Source organism: Filicampus tigris, chromosome 4 (genome assembly GCF_054856515.1).
Source record: "Filicampus tigris isolate MCC_2025a chromosome 4, RoL_Ftig_1.0, whole genome shotgun sequence".
NCBI lineage: Eukaryota > Metazoa > Chordata > Actinopteri > Syngnathiformes > Syngnathidae > Filicampus > Filicampus tigris.
In genome coordinates, this window is record NC_141220.1 from 8,154,754 (window position 1) to 8,174,857 (window position 20,104).

At 39.8% G+C, this 20,104-nt stretch overlaps 2 protein-coding genes across 6 annotated transcripts in view; both read right to left on the reverse strand.

The window, feature by feature from the left end:
• The window catches only part of banp (BTG3 associated nuclear protein), a 51,239-nt gene extending 40,295 nt beyond the window's left edge, over positions 1–10,944 (reverse strand). For 3 of the 4 annotated variants that reach the window (XR_015086653.1, XM_086029452.1, XM_086029455.1), the window contains exons 1-7: positions 10,807–10,944; positions 6,788–6,866; positions 6,585–6,700; positions 6,268–6,467; positions 6,067–6,147; positions 3,315–3,487; positions 1,737–1,976 (exon numbers count right to left, since the gene is read on the reverse strand). Coding sequence is in view for 3 of the 4 variants with exons in the window: in XM_086029452.1 (XP_085885578.1) it covers positions 1,737–1,976; positions 3,315–3,487; positions 6,067–6,147; positions 6,268–6,467; positions 6,585–6,700; positions 6,788–6,857 (880 nt within the window). In the remaining variant the exon portion in view is untranslated. Of the gene's footprint in view, positions 1–1,736; positions 1,977–3,314; positions 3,488–6,066; positions 6,148–6,267; positions 6,468–6,584; positions 6,701–6,787; positions 6,867–9,600; positions 9,712–10,806 lie in introns of those variants that run through there. The other variant, XM_086029454.1, reaches the window with a different exon arrangement.
• Positions 10,945–12,827: 1,883 nt separating this feature from the next.
• LOC147148378 (cilia- and flagella-associated protein 20-like) lies at positions 12,828–18,688 on the reverse strand. 2 transcript variants are annotated; one of them, XM_086028530.1, is made up of 6 exons: positions 18,529–18,688; positions 15,918–15,997; positions 15,701–15,812; positions 15,412–15,600; positions 13,026–13,138; positions 12,828–12,960 (listed from the first exon to the last, which is right to left on the reverse strand). In XM_086028530.1, the coding sequence occupies exons 1-6, from the start codon at positions 18,610–18,612 to the stop codon at positions 12,918–12,920; spliced, it is 621 nt and encodes a 206-aa protein (XP_085884656.1). In that variant the 5' UTR covers positions 18,613–18,688; the 3' UTR covers positions 12,828–12,917. The 2 variants fall into 2 exon arrangements, with proteins under 2 accessions (XP_085884656.1, XP_085884657.1); XM_086028531.1 differs by lacking the exon at positions 13,026–13,138 and having other exon boundaries at positions 12,851–12,960.
• Positions 18,689–20,104: the final 1,416 nt, after the last annotated feature.

The window sequence follows — 20,104 nt, forward strand, 5'->3', positions numbered from 1 at the left end:
GTGGAAACGTATTTATAGTGTGTGTGGCGCAAAAGCGGGATGATCACTCGTGCCATGTAACAGGCAGATGCTTGTCATTGAATATTTATCTTATCATCATTTATGTTCTGCACAAGACACAAGGTGCATTCAAACGCAATGGGAAATTTCAAACTCCGAAAAAAGGTCCCTTAATGCTGTAAACATTAAGAGCTACAAATATCTAAATAATGTGGGCTTTCTATCAATCTATACAAGTTGCCACATCAAGAAGATTGATAGGGGTGAAATCACTATGCCATTTTACTTAATTACAATCAGTGGTCCATCTGATCACTTCTGTTACAATCCCTAATCAAATCACTAGGTTTCCATCCTCAATTCTAGCGGTTGGAATGTCAAAAGTAAAATATTCAGTGAGATTTGAACTGCCTGACGTCTAAAACTAACTACAATTCTTTTGGTGTCCTAAGACTTTTGTACAAAATGATTAGTAGTGTTATGTTCAAAGTTTATTCTTCAATCGTTCTAAACCGTTTAAAAATGTTCAAAATGTATTTTTTTATTTTAGAAAAGTGTTCTAATTTGTATCATTGTAGCAAACGGTTGAATTAATCCCAATAAAACAAATTTGAAGTTTGTTCGCTGTCAACTATTATTTCACTTCTTTTTATTAATGTTTTTGTCATTAAGTACCAGTTTTGAGTTTTTTTTTTAAATTTTGATTGATTTTATGCAGTTATACCATCAAAGTCAAAATATTGGTATCATGACAACGAAGATGCCAACTTCGATACAGCGTCACAAATAAAGGGGCATTAGAAAAGACAAACTCTTGAAGCTTCCTAAAAGTGTTAAATAATCCAATGGCGCAATTTAATTAAAACATAAGGAATTTGATGAATGATTTTGTCTACTCCTTCACCTTCAAGTTTTACCGCAGTCCTATGAAAAATCATTCCCTCTGGAAAACAAGTAAAGATGAAACTGCAGCTATTAGTGGCTGACCTAATGAGCTGTCTAGGATGGGATTTACATCTCCCCAGTTTATCTGCATAAATGTCATATGGAGAAAAAGGAACCCTTTCACAGCCGGTGGGACAAGTTCAGACAGGAGGAGCAGGTGCTTTCATTCCTTTTCCATTTTTTTTAATTTTTTTTTTTTAGGAAGGCCGAATGAGTCACTCAGCTGGCATTGCTCTCGTTCCCGCATACCGTTGTACCCTCGCACTAATCTGATATACACTCCATATGTGTGTGCATAACACAGTATGTAGCTAGCTAGCTACAGGATTCGAACAGGAATAAAAGAGCCCTCTCTGACTTGAACGTGACTCTTTTCGGATCATTCTTCCAGACATGTGCTTGTCATTTAGAGTCTGGTATGTTATAAAATGTGTTGCACATTAACGCTTGTGTGCAATGATGAATGCATGTTGTTGTAACTCACCATGGGAATAGAGAGTGCAGCCTATTTCTGTGTTCAATTCAATGCTGCTTTGTAATGGCAGGAGGGTGAAACTTGGGAAGTTCTCACAGAGTTCATTTACTGATTCAAGGGGGTAAGGATTTAATCATCTCTGGCTGAGTGAAGATTTATGTGCATTACTTTGATATACAATAAGCTCTACACGAATCATGCAATCGGGTGTATGGAAAAACACTGCACCAACTCATGGGTTACAGTGAAGTCATTGAATAGTAGCACCAGGACATCTTCCAAAAATGAACAAAATCAAGCAAGTGGCAGGACTCACAGCGAATGCCATAAATCATGAGCGGATCCAGCTGCTTCTTGCCATGTTTGCCCTGTCCGGAGAGGTTGGACATGGCCTGGACCTCCCGATGGAAAAGGTAGTCCAACAGCGTGAGAGCCATTTTTTCTGCCGTGCGGCAGTTGGACGAGATATGGAGCATGTCTGCTGCAGACACTGGACAACGAACACGCATCTCAGGGTTACTGTCATCACCTAACCATGTGCCCCCTGGGTAGTCTTCTGAAAAACATAAATAAAAAAAGCATTCAAAAGAGACATAGGGCTCATATAACCATAGCTATGGCTAACATACAGCACCCCGGAGGACATAATTCATTGTGGAAAATGGTCATCAATCCATTGCATATTGAAAAACTGCTCAGCTGATACTTCACGGATGTGTGTGGCATAACTCATGTAATACAACAGCACCCTCATGTGGCAAAAAAGAGAAGTGAAATTTCAGCGTGTTGAAAAATATTAAACTCACACATTAGCAAGTAGTATGAAAGACTAAAAGCCAAGGCATATTTTACAACTAAAATTACAGTTTTTAAGATGATACTTTCCTATGATACTAAAGCAAATAAAAAATAAAAAGGCATGGGAACAAGTTTTATAATCAATGATATTACACAAGCAAAAATATCATTGCAAAGTTCTTGAAAACATTTTGTGTTCCTCAACGTGAGACAGGGATGATTTGGTATATTTCATCCTCTAATGATTAATATAATAACATTAAAGTAATCTGGTGGCGTTTCGGTGTGTAAATGCACACGGACCCAATCTGAAAATAAACTGTGATCTGTGATAGCCAATCTCTGAAATGGCGCTGCATCAAAATTCATCATTCATCCTTAGCTGATACAACCACATGGGCTCATGGTTACTTTGGCAAAATGTTGACTATAACTAGAATAAGTAGTTACATCCACAAATGCCAGGTAAAACACGACTGAGTCCAGACATCCTGTCGACTACTTCCCAGCCTCTGAGACATCTGGTCATCTCAGTGGAAATTTGTTTTGTCGTGAAACAAATCCATAATTCAGGTCTTTTTTTTGGAAGAAATGGAAGCAACCTAGTCCAAAATAAAAAATAAAAAGGATGATCCTGGCTGTTACCAACAACCCTAAAGGCCAAGGTCTGTCATGGGATGGAGCTGCCTTTGGTCAATGCCTTTGGCAAAGGTAACTTATTCCTCAATAAAATATGATAATACACAGTTTACATGGATTTGTATTCAATAAATCAACAGACCTTTTTCTGGTTTGACAGTAGGGTGCTCTTAACAAGAGTTGACACAGATGGCAATACGAGCACACACTGCATTGAAATGTAGTCCTATGTGATATGATTTGTCTGTTGTATATTTAGCCACCTATCTGTAACTATTACGAGAGCAAAACCAGAACATAAATAGCTGCTCTAGTGTTGATTTGGGATGACTGAAACCAGCACATTTGAAATATCAGAGTATCAGACAAAGTTTATGAATGGCTACTTGAACGTGATCATACTGCTAAATACTGTATTTTACATGTATGTGTCCCAGGCGAAGCTGTGACGTCTTACCCTCTGAGTTGAGTGTGATGAGTGTGACATTTTGTCCGTTTTGAGCATTGTTGGGATGGCCACCATTGGAAACAGTGTCACTCGCCTCAGAGCCGCTCTCCACTTCCTCCTGACTCTCCTCGGGGCCTGGCACCTTCACTAGGATTGTGTTTTGGCGCCTCTTTGCCACCGTGCTACAAAGAGACACATTTTTTGTGAGGCAGGTCAGACATACATGTGTATAAATGTAAAATACTAATGAAGCCCGCTGTAACAATCCATCCATTCTACTATACAATTTATCCAAACTCTGCTCACAGGTAGGGTAGGGCAACGTTTGAATTTGAGCAATTTTGGTTCCTTGTTTCAATTCTGGTTCCAAAAATTATTGATTCCAATTTATTTTAGGGTGCAGGGTCAAAAAACAAAAAAGTTTGCATGGCTTAAATCAGGGGTGTTCAAAGTCTAAACTACGGCCATCCATTTTTAGCTGCTCGCAACAAAGACTAAAATAACATTTGACACAGCCAGTGTTGTTTACCTGCATTGTGCTATGTTACTTACCTTCTACACTGAGTGGCAAGGCAGGGGAAGAGAAGGAGTGTGTTCTCATCTCTCACTTCCTTGTTTTCAACCAATCAGACATCATTCCATAGAGAGACCATCCACCCCCAAATCTTGAAAAATCATTGATGTTTTGCTTTATTACCTAGCTGTTGGGTTGGTTTTTTTCAACCATACTTTATAAATAAAAATATGTATATTATCGCTTTACATATCGTTACACAGAAGGATTGGTTTAGCGTTAAATGAAAGGTGTCAAAGCAGCCCATGCCTCCTTTGATTTTTTCCTTATGTCTCTTGGAGAAAAAAAAGTTTGGACACCCCTGGTTTAAAGGTACAGTGTGTAGAATTTAGTGCCATCTAGTGGTGAACTAATAGAATACAATGTCCTAAGCTTGACGCACGTTGCCTCAGGCCACACTTTGCAAGCCTACTACCAATTTCTTCAGCAGAGGTCCAACCAAAATGTCGTCAGGAACAGAGTTGGGCACTTTACCCTATTTTGCCAGTTCGTCCTCCTGTCCGTGACCTGGCCATCCTTTCGTCATCGTCCCTCTGTCCTTATTGATAAAAAGAATTGTCCTCCGACCCCGTCCGTACTTGTCCTTATAAAACCCTTGCGTCCTTACATTCAGTCAGTCGCCTTCATCACCCCCCCCCCCAAAAAAAGCGTTCGTCCACTCATAAACATTAAACCTCATTAGCTGGCTAATTTCCTATGCACACCCACTTACTGGCTGGGAATATCGTGGGTGGATTGAATTGTTTACAACTGCTTAACCAAGATAGCATGTAAAAACAAACAGTCACTAGACCGGAGCCCGCCAGGGGACATCAAGAGAATATTTAAGATTGCTTTATAATGGAATACTATTGCGATTTATTGCAAAACTTTTGCGTTGTAACGCAATACGTTTTCAGTTTTTATTGCATTCTTTCACATTAAAATAATTATTGCAAAATAACGCAACATTATTTTAGGAAAGACTTCCGGTCGCTGTTGGTTTAGAGGTACACTTGCCTGAGTTGCTACTGCACCTCCCAGCGACCCTGTACAGGATAAGCAGTGTGCAAGATGACACACACATACACACGAAAGACTTCCGCTTCCGGGTTGTTTAAGTTTACGTCGGAGCTGGCAGAGTTTTTTCCGCTCTAGAGATATCCCAGACAAGGATATACTTTGCATGCAAAGGAATAAGGTATGTACTAAATGCTAACAGTTAGTTAACAAAACAAAATCGCTATCCACTTTTTTCCTATGACCAAAAATGACCATATCCCGAATTTCACACACAAGACAGGCTGGGCAGGTTTCTGTCACTTGTCAGTGACTGACATGGCGTAATCCATGTCATTAAATTAAATGGTATTAAATGTGTTGAACCACTAGAGGCAAGGCATAGGCCTGTGCAATATTACTGCAGGGAAGGCACATGAAAAGTGTTGTGCAGGCAGTTAGTAATGGCAGCTGGTATCGCAGAAGAGAACAGTGGTCTTGCTTTTTAAAAGAACCCAATACAACATGTAGGTCGGTATTTGACCCGGTTAGGGACAATTACAGGGATGGACAGAGGATCCGTTCTGTCCCTGGGACAGAATTGCCATCACTGATCATAAACGACTTCCAGTATTCACCTAAGTGACAAAGTAAGTGAATTGCATTTGGTACATATGCTGTAGTCAGAATTTTGAGGAACTACGTTCGCCAAGTTTGTCTCCTTCGGGTATCTGTAGCAGAAAAATGGTGGTGAAACATGGGAACCACATGTAGGGGAGGCACGCCCTATGTAATTTAATTAATGATTAGGTCACCTACAATTACATTTAAAAAATACATTGATGTGGTACAATATGTTTTTGAATATTATTGAAATGAATAGTGTTTTTTTTTTGTTTTTGTTTTTTTAAATGAATGAACTTTGACAAATCAAAACATTCGACACACTGCCCCATTAAATAGAGATGCTGACCGGTGATTTTTGGATGAACTCCTCTGAACTTACCTACAAATTGCATTTCTATCAACTTTTCTGAATTAATATTACTCAATATACTGCACTGAGGCAACTCTTCATTTATTTTTAACAAAGTTGAGGCCCACATTCGATCAGTGCCAGGTGCACATGCACAGCGTGCATGTGATTCTTGTGAAATGATGGTACTTACGAGCAGCTTCCAATGCAGCATAAGACTACAAGCAACTCACTTGCTAAGCAGGTTTTCTAGCGAGGGATCTTCCTGCTTCATGGATTCACTGCTAACGATCACATTTGTTTGTGGAACAACACTACATGGGAAGAAGCAGAGAAACCAGTGTTAAGTTGATACATTAGAAATCGCCATCTAATATGAATAGGACCTAACTCAAATTACATTAGTGTGCCTTCCACAAATCCATGATGCTTACCATCGCACTTTATTCCAAGTCTGAGTGGCACCCTGGGGTGACCCAGCAACCATAGGAACTTGGATAGAATTCTTGGCACAAGGCACCATACTATCCAGCTTTTGTGCTAGAGCCTTACATGTGGCGTCCAGAGCCTGCAGCTTGGATTCAATGCTTTCCAATCGCTGGCTGACTGATGCAGTGAATGAGACCATCATGTTCTGAGAAGAAGGTTGTTCCAATACAAATGTGTCAGTGGTTCCCGAATGTAAAAACTATAAAGTATGCAGTAAAAAGCCGGCTTTGAACAGTGTCCATTATATTATAGCAAAGCTTACCTTAATATAACCTATGTCCTGGTTGTTGCTGCTGCTGTTCTCTTGGCTGTTACTTAACTTTCTCTTTTTCTTCTGAGGACTCGCCTCATTTTGTCCTTGATTTTCCAGCATGTTTGCTATGATTCAAAAAGACACACTTTGACTATCAAGCACAGGTCAAAAGAATGCGAACGTCTTTACAAATCGCTCTCAATGAGTCTTACCTGTTCGGCCCCCTGGGCCAAAGTCTTCCACTGTTATTTGGACAATTTCTTCCAATTCCTCTTCGGACATAGCTCAGAGCTAGAATAAGATGAAATAAGCCTTTTAACACGTAGCTTGTACGAACCGTCTCAACATCACACTTTTCTACACTCACAGAACAGCAGCTCATGGACTGATAGAATTTCAAAGTTGCATACTATGTACATGGGTGGCTACATTTCAGGAATTGAGTTGGATGTTTGAAAGTTTCTAAGAAAGTGGATGAGAATTCAAGGAAATAAATTGGATATGCGCCATGCTTTTACAGATAATTCTACAATTCTGCAAGTATTTCACACCACGTGACACATAATGCTGAAGTTTTCACACATCTAAATTAGTGTTATCTGATTGATGCTGTGCCCCTGTGTGAAAGCAGATGCAGCTGCATCCCTATCCTGATTTGCTGAATTCGGTATAAAAGGCTCATGCGGATACATGATTCTGATTTGGCTCTCTGCCTGCACTTTTGCAATATCTCTGTGTAAATGAGGCGTCTGTGATCACCATATCCTGTGCTGTTGTCTACTGGCGGTTGCCCACTGAATGAGGGCTTCAGTTTATTGGAATGTCATTGTCATTCTTCCAAAGCAAAGAGTGTTTTTTCTTCTCTCTTTCGGAACCTTTCAAGACTATAACAAAATTTACAAACACCAAGGCTACAATTATGCTCAAGTCATCGAAGGAACTTTCTTTATTGAGCAGAAGTTGTTTGCTGTTGATGCTATACACTTAATTATACAAATAAATGTGCTATTTGGACCTTGGAATAATGTTTGATGCAAATGATCCCCATCGGCCATCAAAAGGATGTCTTCCAATTTTTTCACAAAAAAATAAAATTGTACCTTTGAATAGCTCACTAAATGTGAAAACCCATGCTTTACATTAAAAAGCATGAAATTAAGATACAGTGGTGCCTTGAGATAGAGGTTTACCGTGACCATGGTCGACTCGTAACTCAAAACACTGGTAGGTATCTCAAATCATCGTTTTCAATTGACATGAATGGAAATGCTATTAATCTGTACCAGCTTCCACCTTGACCCCCCCAAAAAAGTTGTTTTTTTCAATAAGGAAAATAGCACTCTATAATATTGTGCTTTATAAAATCGAGTAATAAAACAGTCTCTGCATGATGATTTACCCTTGGGGGGCACGATGCGATGCCGTGAGGGCGAGGGGCGATGCCGTGAGGGCGAGGGGCGGGCGTATAACCCTGGGGAATAGGCTTTGCTTTTGCCGTGTAAAGTGTAATTGCACATCCACGGCAGCAGGTGGTGCAGTGGCACTCTTATTGTCAAAGTATGGGCAGAAGTTTAAAACGTTTTAAATTGCTGTAAACAAACCCCTCAGAGACACCATGGAGAAATATATTTAACAGTAACGAAAAGAAAGGCAGAGAGAGACAGAGGTAAAGAGACAAATGAAAGTCTTCCAAAAGCTAAGTAGAGGAAATGTGAAGCAATTTATCTACCGCTTGGCTTCACTGTGACTAGGGTGGAAGACGAGGAAAGACCGATGTCTTTACTCAGTAACTTCGCTATGAAAAGCTGTGCTCCACAAAACGTGCTCATTGTATCCATTAATGATTACTTCATTAATGTGATTAGAAAAAAACATCTGGATGGATTGTTTGATACATTTTTCTTCAGACTAAAATGTTGAATATATTGGTGCTCCTGTGTTAATGTTCCAGATCAATTTACATGTAATATTATTAATTGATTGAATTGTTTTTCTCAGCATCAAATGATTCAGTTGGTCAAAAATGTTTCTAGTTTGAATAAGGATTGACATATTTTTTATTTCAGGCACTTTGATGCACTTTTTTTCAGTTTTAGTCTAACAGGGTTTCTGTGTGGCAAAATAAAGTTAATATTTGTTGAAAGTTGATTTATATTCTTTGTTCTTTTGTTATTTTTAAAAAGGATAATATTTTAAGTATACTTATACAATGTTTATAGATAATGATCTTATTTATAGTCATCGTGGCGCAAAATATTTTCTTTCCTAGGGGGGCTTTGCAAAAAGATCATTGAGACGCACTGGTTTAATTGATACCCAAAGGTGTAAATGACTGAATGCCGTTTGTCTATATGTACTCTGTAATTGACCGGTGACCAGTCCAGTCTCCGTCAATTTCAAATATCAAACTCAGCTTACTTACCTTTGAACTGAATGAGAAGGGCTACTGAAAGTGGAGGGTATTCCAAAGATTTGGAATACAGTGAACTGTTCAACATTTCAGTATATTTTTAAGTGATACCGCCATATTTCATGTGGCCATCTTTCCACAAAAAAGGAATGAAGATGCACCTACACAGTGCAATTATGATACTTTTATTATCTTGTATTCCTGTAGTAGCTCAGTTATGAACACTTAGTCTTTGAAACCAGCGGGTCATAGTTCCAGTCCCGCTGCGGACACCTGAAAATAGAAACTATTGTTGGAGATGCTGATGTCGAACTGCCCTTGAGAAACGGACTGACCTGACCCTCCACTGTTGCATACTCTTATTGCTCATCATCACTCCCTGCATGTCTACATGTGTGTGTGATCTGTTTTTTCTGCATGGTGTGCAACATAAATAGCATAGTGTGAGTGGAATTTCTCAATGCGGGATCATAGTGAGTACGAGTTGTATCAGAAAACTTCCAGGAGTCCAGACTGGTGTCACAAAATATGCATTTCAAATCCAAACTAAAAGTTGTATCCTACAAAGTGACCCCCCTGGAGTCTAATGCACTTTTCCATCCTTCTCTACCACACCTTCTCGCACCCCTGGAAGGATTCTTGCGGGATCATTTGCAGCTTCATCATCACATCCATCATTGTCAACCGTGTCTTCAAAACGGGACTGTGTATTGACCCCATTGAGCCTGGGAAAGAGTATGGGGGGGGGGGTAATTAACACGAGCCAGGTTGGAGTGAGCACGGAGGTTGCCAGGAACTATCAGATACTTGGGGCAATTTGAGAAACTGCCACGAGTTCTCATGGCCACAGCAACTCTTTGTTGACGTGCTGGTTGATAGTCTGGCCCATACACTCACAGTATGAAGTTTGAAATCTATCTTTTATGACACCTCTTGTAACAATTGTTTTAGTATAAAGGCCAAAACCAAAACAAGACAGTAGCAAAAGTATGATTGCATACATGAAAACTTGCATCTCTGTCGTAACATTTATATCAATTAGAAATGTAATCCAATACTGCATCGTGATTACATGTTTAATTTGTTTGTACACAAAAATACCACGTGACATGCTCAATTGTTGCTCGTGGAATATAGTGAACTGCAAATGATAAATGAAAACGATACATTCACAGCAGGTGAGGAAAACACTCCCGTTTATTTGAACTGCGTACCATGATATCCTCTGAGTTGAATCCGAATTTTATATCAATCATTACTCGAACTTATTCTGTCTTTTTTGACGCACTCGAGCCAATGACGACATGAGCATGTTTGAGCTTTCAGTGTCTGCACGTAGCAGTCTTGGTAGGCTTGAAATACGAACGATACTTTGTATTCCTTTCACATTAAGGATGTTATTCTGGTACAGTCTCATTAGCTTTGATCAAAACCAAGATTGGCACATTTTTCGGAATGCCAAGCTATTTGTGAACGAATTTCCTCACCTATATATTAAAATAAATGAGAATAGTGCAAGAAGAACGACTTGTTAAGCGCGAACTACTTATTACGGCATAAACCGTCGGTCTATATTGGACAGCCTCTACGTAAATGTTAGCAAACGTTAGCTAGGAAGTCGTGTGCTAACGTTAAAGCTGATGCAAATAGTCCTATAAGCTAGCCAAGTGGTTAGCATGCTAGTTGGGCCTAAAGGCCACAAAAACGTACGACTGTTGTAAACCTTCGCGGGGAAATAACGATGAAATCTTGTTTTAAACTGATTAATTCCCTCACTACTGGCAAACAAGGCATTCACAGTCAAGGATCGGCTTATATTACCGTGTGAATGATGAATTCTCGTGTTGTTTGTCGAGGTTCCGATAACGGCGTCGTTCCTCGCGAGAGATGAGCCAGTGGCGCGCCTGCTCACTGGTGCCAAGCGTGGTGCGTTCAGGTACCGTGTAGGCTCGGTGAACGCACTTTGAGCGTAGCAAAATGACCGCAGGTTTCACAGATTTCTACGTTATAGGTTATGATTCATGAAAGGAACAACCTGCGCATAAACTTGTGTTCAAAAGCGTTATAAATGAATGGATAAATAAAAGTTACGCTTTATTTGATGAATGCTATACATACACTAGTTTGTTTTATCCCCCTAAATAATCACTTTGGATCAGGGATGGTGCTACACAGAAATCTGTGTAGCCCCAGTTAAGCGCCTCCAGGCTTTTGTGATGTTCTAAGATATATTCATCAATTATCTTCTCAGCCCCCCATTTATCGGTGTAGTCCCCATTTAGCCCCGGGAGAGAGAAAAAATCCTGGAGCGCCCATGCATTATTAGATTTGCTATCAATTTATATACATTTATTTTCACTAGCTCGTGTATAATATACAGAGCTGGGCAGTCCGTCCCGGGGCCGGACCGGTCGGACGCTCCGGCCCGGCCGGATGCCCATTTTTGGGGCAGGGTGAGGGGGCTGACAAATTTTTAAAAAGGGCTCGACTGAGCATGGCCGGAAGTGGATTTTAGTCCGGCCCACTAATCGTCCCTCATGCGTGTGACGTGCTCGCGAGGCGGCCAAATTTCATCTCAGCCTACTCGGTGAAAGGCTTCTTTTTAGGCTTCTTTCTACTCCTGCGTCGGCACGAGCGACAACTGCCGCATTGATTCACATGACCGACGCATTGTGCTGTTCGCGACAGGTCTGCAACATATGCGACGCACACATCAGGAATTGTTGCTGCTCTGATCGGTACATTATGTCACATGTTGTTTCCCACCACGCAACTCGTTGCTGCTGCAAAGCAAACTAGTTTGGCAGCGGCATGGGTGTTATGTCACATATGTGTGTGTAAAGAAGCTACTCACCCACGTTCCCCCTTTGCAGCCACCTTCCAGATCTTTTTCGCAATACAATTAAATGCATCGTCTAGTCATCTCGGTCGCTTTATGATTGTAGCAGGCACGATATCCATTGTTGTCGCTGACTTTTTGAAGCGACGCCCCCCAACTTGGAACGAAACCGTTTCAAAACAACTTGTGTCCATGGGTCGTGTCAAGCTGCGCGCAGCACTCAAGGATGACGCTGACACATCAAGGTGAAGTTCATACACTTCTTCTGGCGTCTTCCCTACTTCCGGAAATACGCCGTAGCAAACCTGCTGTGTAGTGGTTTGCTGGCATGCTTTTATTTTGAAGGCCGGGAAGTGTGGAAAATAAATAAGTAACTTGTTGACTGCGACTTCATGCAGTCTGTTGGACCCAAATAATTATACATTATGACAAAACCAACCCCGGGGCTCACAATGGAAGTAAGCACGTGCAGTTTGGTAAGTACTAGCGGCGCGTTTGAATCGTGTCCAAGGCGGGTTTGAATAGTAAATTAGCCAGCTAATGGTCTTTAAATCATTTCTTTTGGGGCCGGGGGTGATAATTTTTATGAATAAGGGTGGGGGTCAAGGCCGGAAGGGTACCCAGGTCAAGGGTGGAGGGTCGCGGCCAGATTGGCAAAAAAGGGTCAAGTGCTCTGATTATGCCATTGTATATATGTATTAATATATGTTAATATAGATATATGCATATAGGCCAATTTGTATATGTGTATGAATATAAGTACTGTTCGTGTTTAGCTTAGTCTTCCAGCATTTATGCTGCTAGTGAACTTTGTTGGGTGAGAACTTCATTTTCGTACATACCGGTAGTCGCGTTCCCAATTTTATAATTAACAAAACTTGCGTATTACATTGATTCATAATGTAAATAAATCATACAGGTGAGACTTGTTTTAAAAATAAATACATTTAATAAATAAATAAATAAATAAATAGATACATAAATAAATAAATGACAACTAAAAAAAAACATCTTATATTTTCAACTGTGAATATGACAGATATTCAAAGTTAACCTTACGGCTACGCAAAACATTGGTGTGCTCAAACTTGCTTCAGGTCTGTCGGGATGCAGTAGGTCTTGAACCTCCTTTTTTGCTGCGACAAAAGAAACAAAAGTTTTAAAAATATAATTACCCAAATGTCCATCATTTCCTCCCCACCTTGCATCCTGTTTCTTGACAGGAATAACCAGTTTAAACTCAGGTGGCAGCTCATCTTCCGTGTATTGTTTATCGGTGAAATATACCCTCCTAATACGACAATTAGCATGAATCTGAAAGAAAACATATCATGATAGAACAGACAGATTTTTTTAGATAGGTTGTACAGGTTCAAGTTTACTACTGTCATGTGTTTTTCTTCCAAGCACACATTAAAGTGAATTTCTCATCTTGCTCCTTGACCCATTTGAGTTATTGAGAGATCCAGGTGCCTTCCTCAAGGGCACCTCAGCTGAGGGAAAAAAAAGAAATGCATGGGCAGGGAGTGCAAGATGAAGGAAATTTAATCCTGAGGTACAACAAAGTCCTAACTCAACCGTCCCCATCAGGTTATCAAGTAGGTTAATTAGTTCATATTGTTCACAGTGGAACCACAGTCGAATATCCTAAAGTTTAACCAAAATATTCTGAAAACACAAAAACATTGAAACTGCCTTCATGATGCTTACGCCATCAGTAGGCAAATGAGGTACCGTGTGTGAAGCGATTTGAGTATCGAAAGTAGAAAAGCGCTATACAAGTGACAGCCCATTTACCATAGAAATAATATTTGTTTAATGGAAATGTTCTGGTAAAACATAGTTTTAAAAAAAATATAAAGCCTTTTTTACGGTAAAATCTTGAATTAACTACATTTTTTAAGTGTAAAATAAACAGTACATTTTGTACCGTAAATGTTGAAATGTATTACCGTATTTTAACGGTAACTTCAGCAACCACAGCTGCCGGCGTTTTACCGTGAAAACATTTAAAAAAAAATAGTTTTACAGTGTACACTGGGGGCAACCGTCACCCGGGGCAACCGTCCTTCCGAATCAATCGGGTGAGAGGGATCCCTCACGCTGGCAAACGTGGCCAGGAACAATTATCGATGAACCTCAGCTCCGTATGACTTCCCCTTGTCCTTACCTCAGATCAGATGAAACAACTCGCAGAATTTCAGCATGTAATCTCATAAAAATAAACTTAACGAGGTTAGTTGATTATTTTATTTATTGTAACTTTGTTGTTTCTGTACCTGTGTTGCCTTACAACAGGGGTGTCAAACTCATTTTTATCGCGGGCCGCATCGTAATTATGGTTTGTAAGAAGAGTCTTCTTGTGTTTCTGACGTCTTGAAATTTTGGACTCACGCAAAGGAATCACTGGGCAGTATCCAATTTCTAATGTTATATATGCCAAGTACTGTCTAAAAAGTCAACATTCAAGTGTTTCAATTTCCACCAGTGATTGAATTGTTTGGGAAAAAAATGGCCTAGCTTCCTGTATTACTGCATAATTTATTTTATGCATAAAAAGATAAGAGTCAGTCAAAGAAGATGCAGGTTGCTACAGATATAAGATGTGGGCAAGACTAAAGATGAAAAATGACGACATATTGAAAGGTGGGGCTCGCTCCCATTCACTTGAATGTAACCGGTGCAGTGCGTACGCCGCTTGCATATCTTTTCAGCACAAGCTTCGCTATTTCATCCACAGATACATATGAAATTGTAAATATGGCTGAATATTGTTGTAAAACACAATGTACTGTATGTGTACCGTACCGTACATACTGTATTTCAATCGCTTGGTGGCACAAAGCTGGCTGCTGTGTCTTACTCATTTTCAACCAGGAAATTGATTTTTCGCCTGTGTAAAAGCCTTTGTGCATTTCGATTGGCTATAATTTGCAATGTTGCCACATTGCGCGCAAAACTGGCCGAAACTCATCCACCGATGAAATCTTGTGGCAGAACCCTGCACACTGCTCGGGTGTTCGGTGGAGTTCCGCCGCATCACTCAGTATGCAGCAGTCCTCTGATGAGTATTAGATTTGGATTCATGCAAAATTCCAAACGGTTCACATACTTTTTCTTGTGACTGTATTTGGCCACACCTGTTCCAAAAGGACCAACCTCAACAAAGGGTGTGAGTGTGATAAGAGTAGACTACACCCCAGAAGTTATGCACAGCAGCTCACACTCAAACAGTAAGACCTGGTGTCAGCATTTGTGTTGTATTTTGTTGTTATGTTATTAAATGGTTCAATTATTTTTATACATTAGGCAATCAAGAATGTTAAAAAAAAGAAGTTTTGAGCATGTTTAAATGTCTATCGCCTTTGCATCTTGCCTGTCATTCTTTATTCAAGTTGCAGTGTGTTTTACGTTTTAATATTGTCAGTTGTTAGCCGTTTTATAGACTTGGATGAATTAAAATATTAGTAAGGTGGCGATACTTGGACCCCATATGGATTATTTCCTGGATAATTTCTATTGTTTTCTGTGGGTCCTTCAGTAACATTTAGTGATCACTTTCCTCTGCTGTCCATACCCACACATACCTGCACACGCTGCGTCTCCACATAACTGGTTCCATAAGCCCTCCTGGTGATGTCTGCCAAGTTGAACTGAAACTGGTTCCAGCGGTCATCAACACTAATTGGCATAGTGCACATGAATGAATTCACTTGCGTCTTGCTGTGGTGATTACTTGCCCGAAACCGCCGCCGTAAATTCTGATCATCTAACACCTGAAAGTGGAAAGGGGAGTAGACCAAGAGAGTATGGCTCACCATGAATGGCAATAGTTACTGTATATGATTAACACGTGTTAAGTGCATGTTTCAGTGCCTGGACTTCAAAGCTGAAATATTTCCTGGTTTTCTTGACGATCATCACAAGAAAAGGCATTTTGATACCAAGTGTCTGCCTGGGGTCAGCGGGACACGTGATGTAGTTGGTACTGTAGAAGGCGCACAGGGGAAGTGGTGACACAATGATGGCAAAGGTGACAAATGTTTAGTAGTTGTACAGTTTCTGAAGATTTGAGTTAAAACATCAAACTCACCTGACATTTGAACCCTCCACCTCCAACACAAGTGAATTGATGTCATTGTCTGTAACTCGTTTGATATGACCATTCTTCACCTGTGAAACACAAAAAATGTAGTAGTATGTTTTAGTGCACGTGCAAGGCTCCAATTAGGCTCAACGATCTTGAGGAATGACAAGAGTTTAACTTCTTTATTTAGCAAGAGATGTTTAATAGCTTCTCATTGACATAAAACAGACACGTATTGACTTCCGCTTTGGCGAGCAATGAAATGGCTGCCTAGAAAACGCCCTCCCGACATCAAAGATTAAATTTGCCCACAACGACTCAAATAAGTGACAAGAAGGAGTTAAAGTCAGAGGTATTGGGCTAAGAATGTGTCTTGTCATGATAAATATTTATTTCAGATATTGAGCACTGCAGGCAGGAAAGCCAACTGTCGGTGAATGGATAGACATTGTCTATGAGATATTTAAGATGGAAAGAATAACTTTTCATCTGAGGCTTCAAAAGGAGATGTTCTACAAAAGATGGGAAAAGTGGCTGAAATGTTTCTGTGAACAGACAGTCATTTATATGACCATCTGTTTGTTTGTTTTTTCAATCAACTTTTTATTGAAAATATTTTGAGGACTATATATGGTTACACCCCAAAGTTTAATTTTCTGTATCTTGAGTGTTTCGATTGTAATGACATGTAAGAGAATAACAAGATCCTTAATACCTTGAACTTAGTAGAGTTGAATAAGGGATCAAGAGAATCTTCGTGACATAAATATGTGAAATGTACAAACATTGTTGGTTTGGCTCTGTGAAAACTGAATAAAAAAAGAATTACAAAAAAAATAGACATGCTGAAAAGTAATGATCATACTTGTATATATTGTGTAACTGCATTACAAATGACACAGATATGCAAGGAAATTGATAATTTCATGATCCTCATCTAAATGATTTTTGAAGAAGTTTAATAATTTTACTCACTGCATATATTAGGCATATTACAAATCTTAATAACACACAGTCACAGTCAATATTAGTTTAGGATCAAATTTATGTTCAACCTCCTCACCGCTGCTGTTTTTCCGCATACACAATATCACAATTTCTCTCAAATATTGTTCACAAACCAGTCTAAATCTGTAATAGTGAGCACTTCTCCTTTGCCGAAATAATACAATACAAGGCTGTGCGAAGTGGCTGGATATAGGTAGGAACTAGTACACGCTGTAGTATATGCCGATCCAGAGCATCCCAAACATGCTCAATGGGTGACATGTCCGGTGAGTATGCTGGCCATGCAAGAAACGGGACGTTTTCCGCTTCTATGAATTGTCTACAGATCCTTGCAACATGGAGCCGTGCATTATTCTGCTGCAACATGAGGTGATGTTCTTGGATGTATGGCACAACAATGGGCCTCAGTACCTGGTCACGGTATCTCTGTGCATTCAAAATGCCATCAGTGAAATGCACCTGTGTTGTTCGTCCATAACAGACTCCTTCCCATACCATAACCCCACCACCACGGGCCACTCGATCCACAACATTGACGTCAGAAAACTGCTCACCCACACAACACCACATACGCTGTCTGCCATCTGCCTGGAAAAGTGTAAACTCTGATTCATCCATGGAGAGAATACCTCTGCGACCTGCAAGACGCCATCGAATGTGAGCATTGCCCAATCAAGTCGGTTACAACGACGAACTGGAGTAGGACCCCGATGAGGACGACGAGCATGTAAATGAGCTTCCCTGAGATGGTTTCTGACAGTTTGTGCATAAACTCTTTGTTTAGGCAAACCGATTGTTTCAGCAGCTGTCCGAGGGCCTGGTCTCAGACGATCTTGGAGGTGAACATGCTGCATGTGCAGAGCCTGTGTTTGGTGTGGTTACACATGGTCTGCGTTTGTGAGGCTGCTTGGATGTACTGCCAAATTCTCTGCAACACCTTTGGAGACAACTTATGGTAGAGAAATGAACATTCAATACACGAGCAATAGCTCTGGTTGACATTCCTGCTGTCAGCATGCCAATCAAACGCTCCCTCAAATATTGCGACATCTGTGCCATTGTGCTGTGTGATAAAACTACACTTTTCAGAGTGGTCTTTTATTGTGGGCAGTCTAAGGCACACCTGTGCACTAATCATGGTTTCTAATCAGCATCTTGATAGGGCACACCTGTGAGGTGGGATGGATTATCTCTGCAAAGGAGAAGTGCTCACTATCACATACTTAGACGGGTTTGTGAACAATATTTGAGAGAAATGGTGATATTGTATATTCGGAAAAAGTGTTAGACCTTTGAGTTAATTCAGTGTTAAAAAATGGGAGCAAAAATGTGTTGCATTAGTATTTTTAGTTGAGTGTGTATATGAGTGTATACGTGTATTTCATCAATTTACCAACCCTCAGTGATCTACAAATTTTGACAACAGCGTGTTTTTATGAATATAAAATGTCATGTAGATGATAACTTGAATGCTCTATAATGCTCTATAATGAGATAACACAGGCGTCATAAAACGTGCCGGAGTTTAAAAATAGGCAATATGGAAATAACTAAACCACAGGCACAGCCCACGGAGACGACCAACGGGTTCAAGCTCTCAGTCACCTACCTTTATATCCCATATCTGAAGAGGTTTGCTGCCGATGCTATATAATATAGACAGAAATCCACCTTGAAATGTACTTCTAAACATGTTGTGCGTGTTCGGTCCCGTTTACCGACCCGATTGGGTCCAACATCCAAAAGAACGTTTGTTGTTGTGTGTATGCTGTAACTTCTGCATGCTTTGCAAAAGCACTCTATCAAAGGCAGTCAAGTACACGTAAACAAAACAAGCACACCTCATACCTTTCAGCCACACGCTGCACGTCTTGATGATATATTCGTCATTCTGTTTCCTCACTTCATCCATTTATCTTCGTAAAATTGAGTCTGACGTGAGGCAACATTTTAAAAAGTTGTTACTTCCAAAGCTTCGGTTTTCAAAAACGACCATTTGCAATACATCTAGCAACGCCAAGATCCTAGAAAAAAGAAAAGAAAGAACTTTCATCCATTCTGTGTAATTGAATGAATGAATGAATACTGCACAATGCAAATATAAAACTGTTAGGACGCAAAGACTTCCTGTCGTAACTGGCTAAACGGCGTGTCTACGTGGCGGCCATGTTGGGGAGGTCGCCGATCCATTGAACGTAATGCATCATTGGCAATTTTCATGAGGTTTACTTTTTTTATTTTTGTCAACGGTAAAGCGTGTATTATCGTTCATGACATAACATTGGTGTGTTCGTGTGGGGGTATCAGGTAATATCAGGAGAGGTGGATCACTTTTGATTTTAATGCTAAATGTACTGTTTTCTATCTCTGTACACATGCTCAAAACTGTGTGTGGTAGCCACGTTGCGCCTAGCATTGTTGAGTATTGTCAAAAACTATCATAAATCGTCACTACCGAAACGGTAGTGACATAATGGTTTTGGTAGTGACAATATGATGTTTATTTTTGAATAAAGTAAGTTTTAAATAATATAATACATAGATACATATGTAATACATAGATCTTTTTGATTTTAACTATATTCGTTTCCATATTTTATCTTAATTTGAAGGCAAAATTAAAACCGAAACAGTCACTACCGAAACATACAGAAAGGTTTCGGTTGTGCCATAATGGTTTCTTTAATGACAATATGATGTTTATTTTTGAATAAAGTAAGTTTTAAATAATATAATTGGATTTCACTGGGTCATTGTAACCCTTCGCCTGTACTCTGTCTCTGCTAGGCTTATTGGCATTTTGGTGTTTTTCCCTTCAAATTAAGATCAAATATTAAATAGAATATTGTTAAAATCAGATAGATCTATGTATGACATATGCACCTATGTTTTATATTATTTAAAACTTACTTTATTCAAAAAGTATTTTATGATAGTTGTTGACAATACTCAACAATGTTAGGCACAACGTGGCTACCACAGACAGTTTTGAGCATGTGTACAGAGATAGAAAACCGTACATTTAGCATTAAAATCAAAAGTGCTCATTTTATTGCCGAAATGAGGTGTTCAGTAGTGATGGTCCTTAAAACCACATGCTGATTTTGAGACTTTGTAGGCACATAACTTAATAATGCTGCCAACTAATTACTCGCCATGTGCCCAGTGATGAACATGGAGGTAAT

Excerpts from the sequence above, each read along its gene's own strand:
- LOC147148378 (XM_086028530.1), bottom strand. The coding sequence starts at position 18,612 with ATGTTTAGAAGTACATTTCAAGGTGGATTTCTGTCTATATTATATAGC. Across the intron at positions 15,601-15,700 it reads ATTTCAGCTTTGAAGTCCAG|GTGTTAGATGATCAGAATTT; the intron begins GCACTGAAACAT and ends TTCCACTTTCAG. Across the intron at positions 13,139-15,411 it reads TGGAGACGCAGCGTGTGCAG|ATTCATGCTAATTGTCGTAT; the intron begins GTATGTGTGGGT and ends GTTTTCTTTCAG.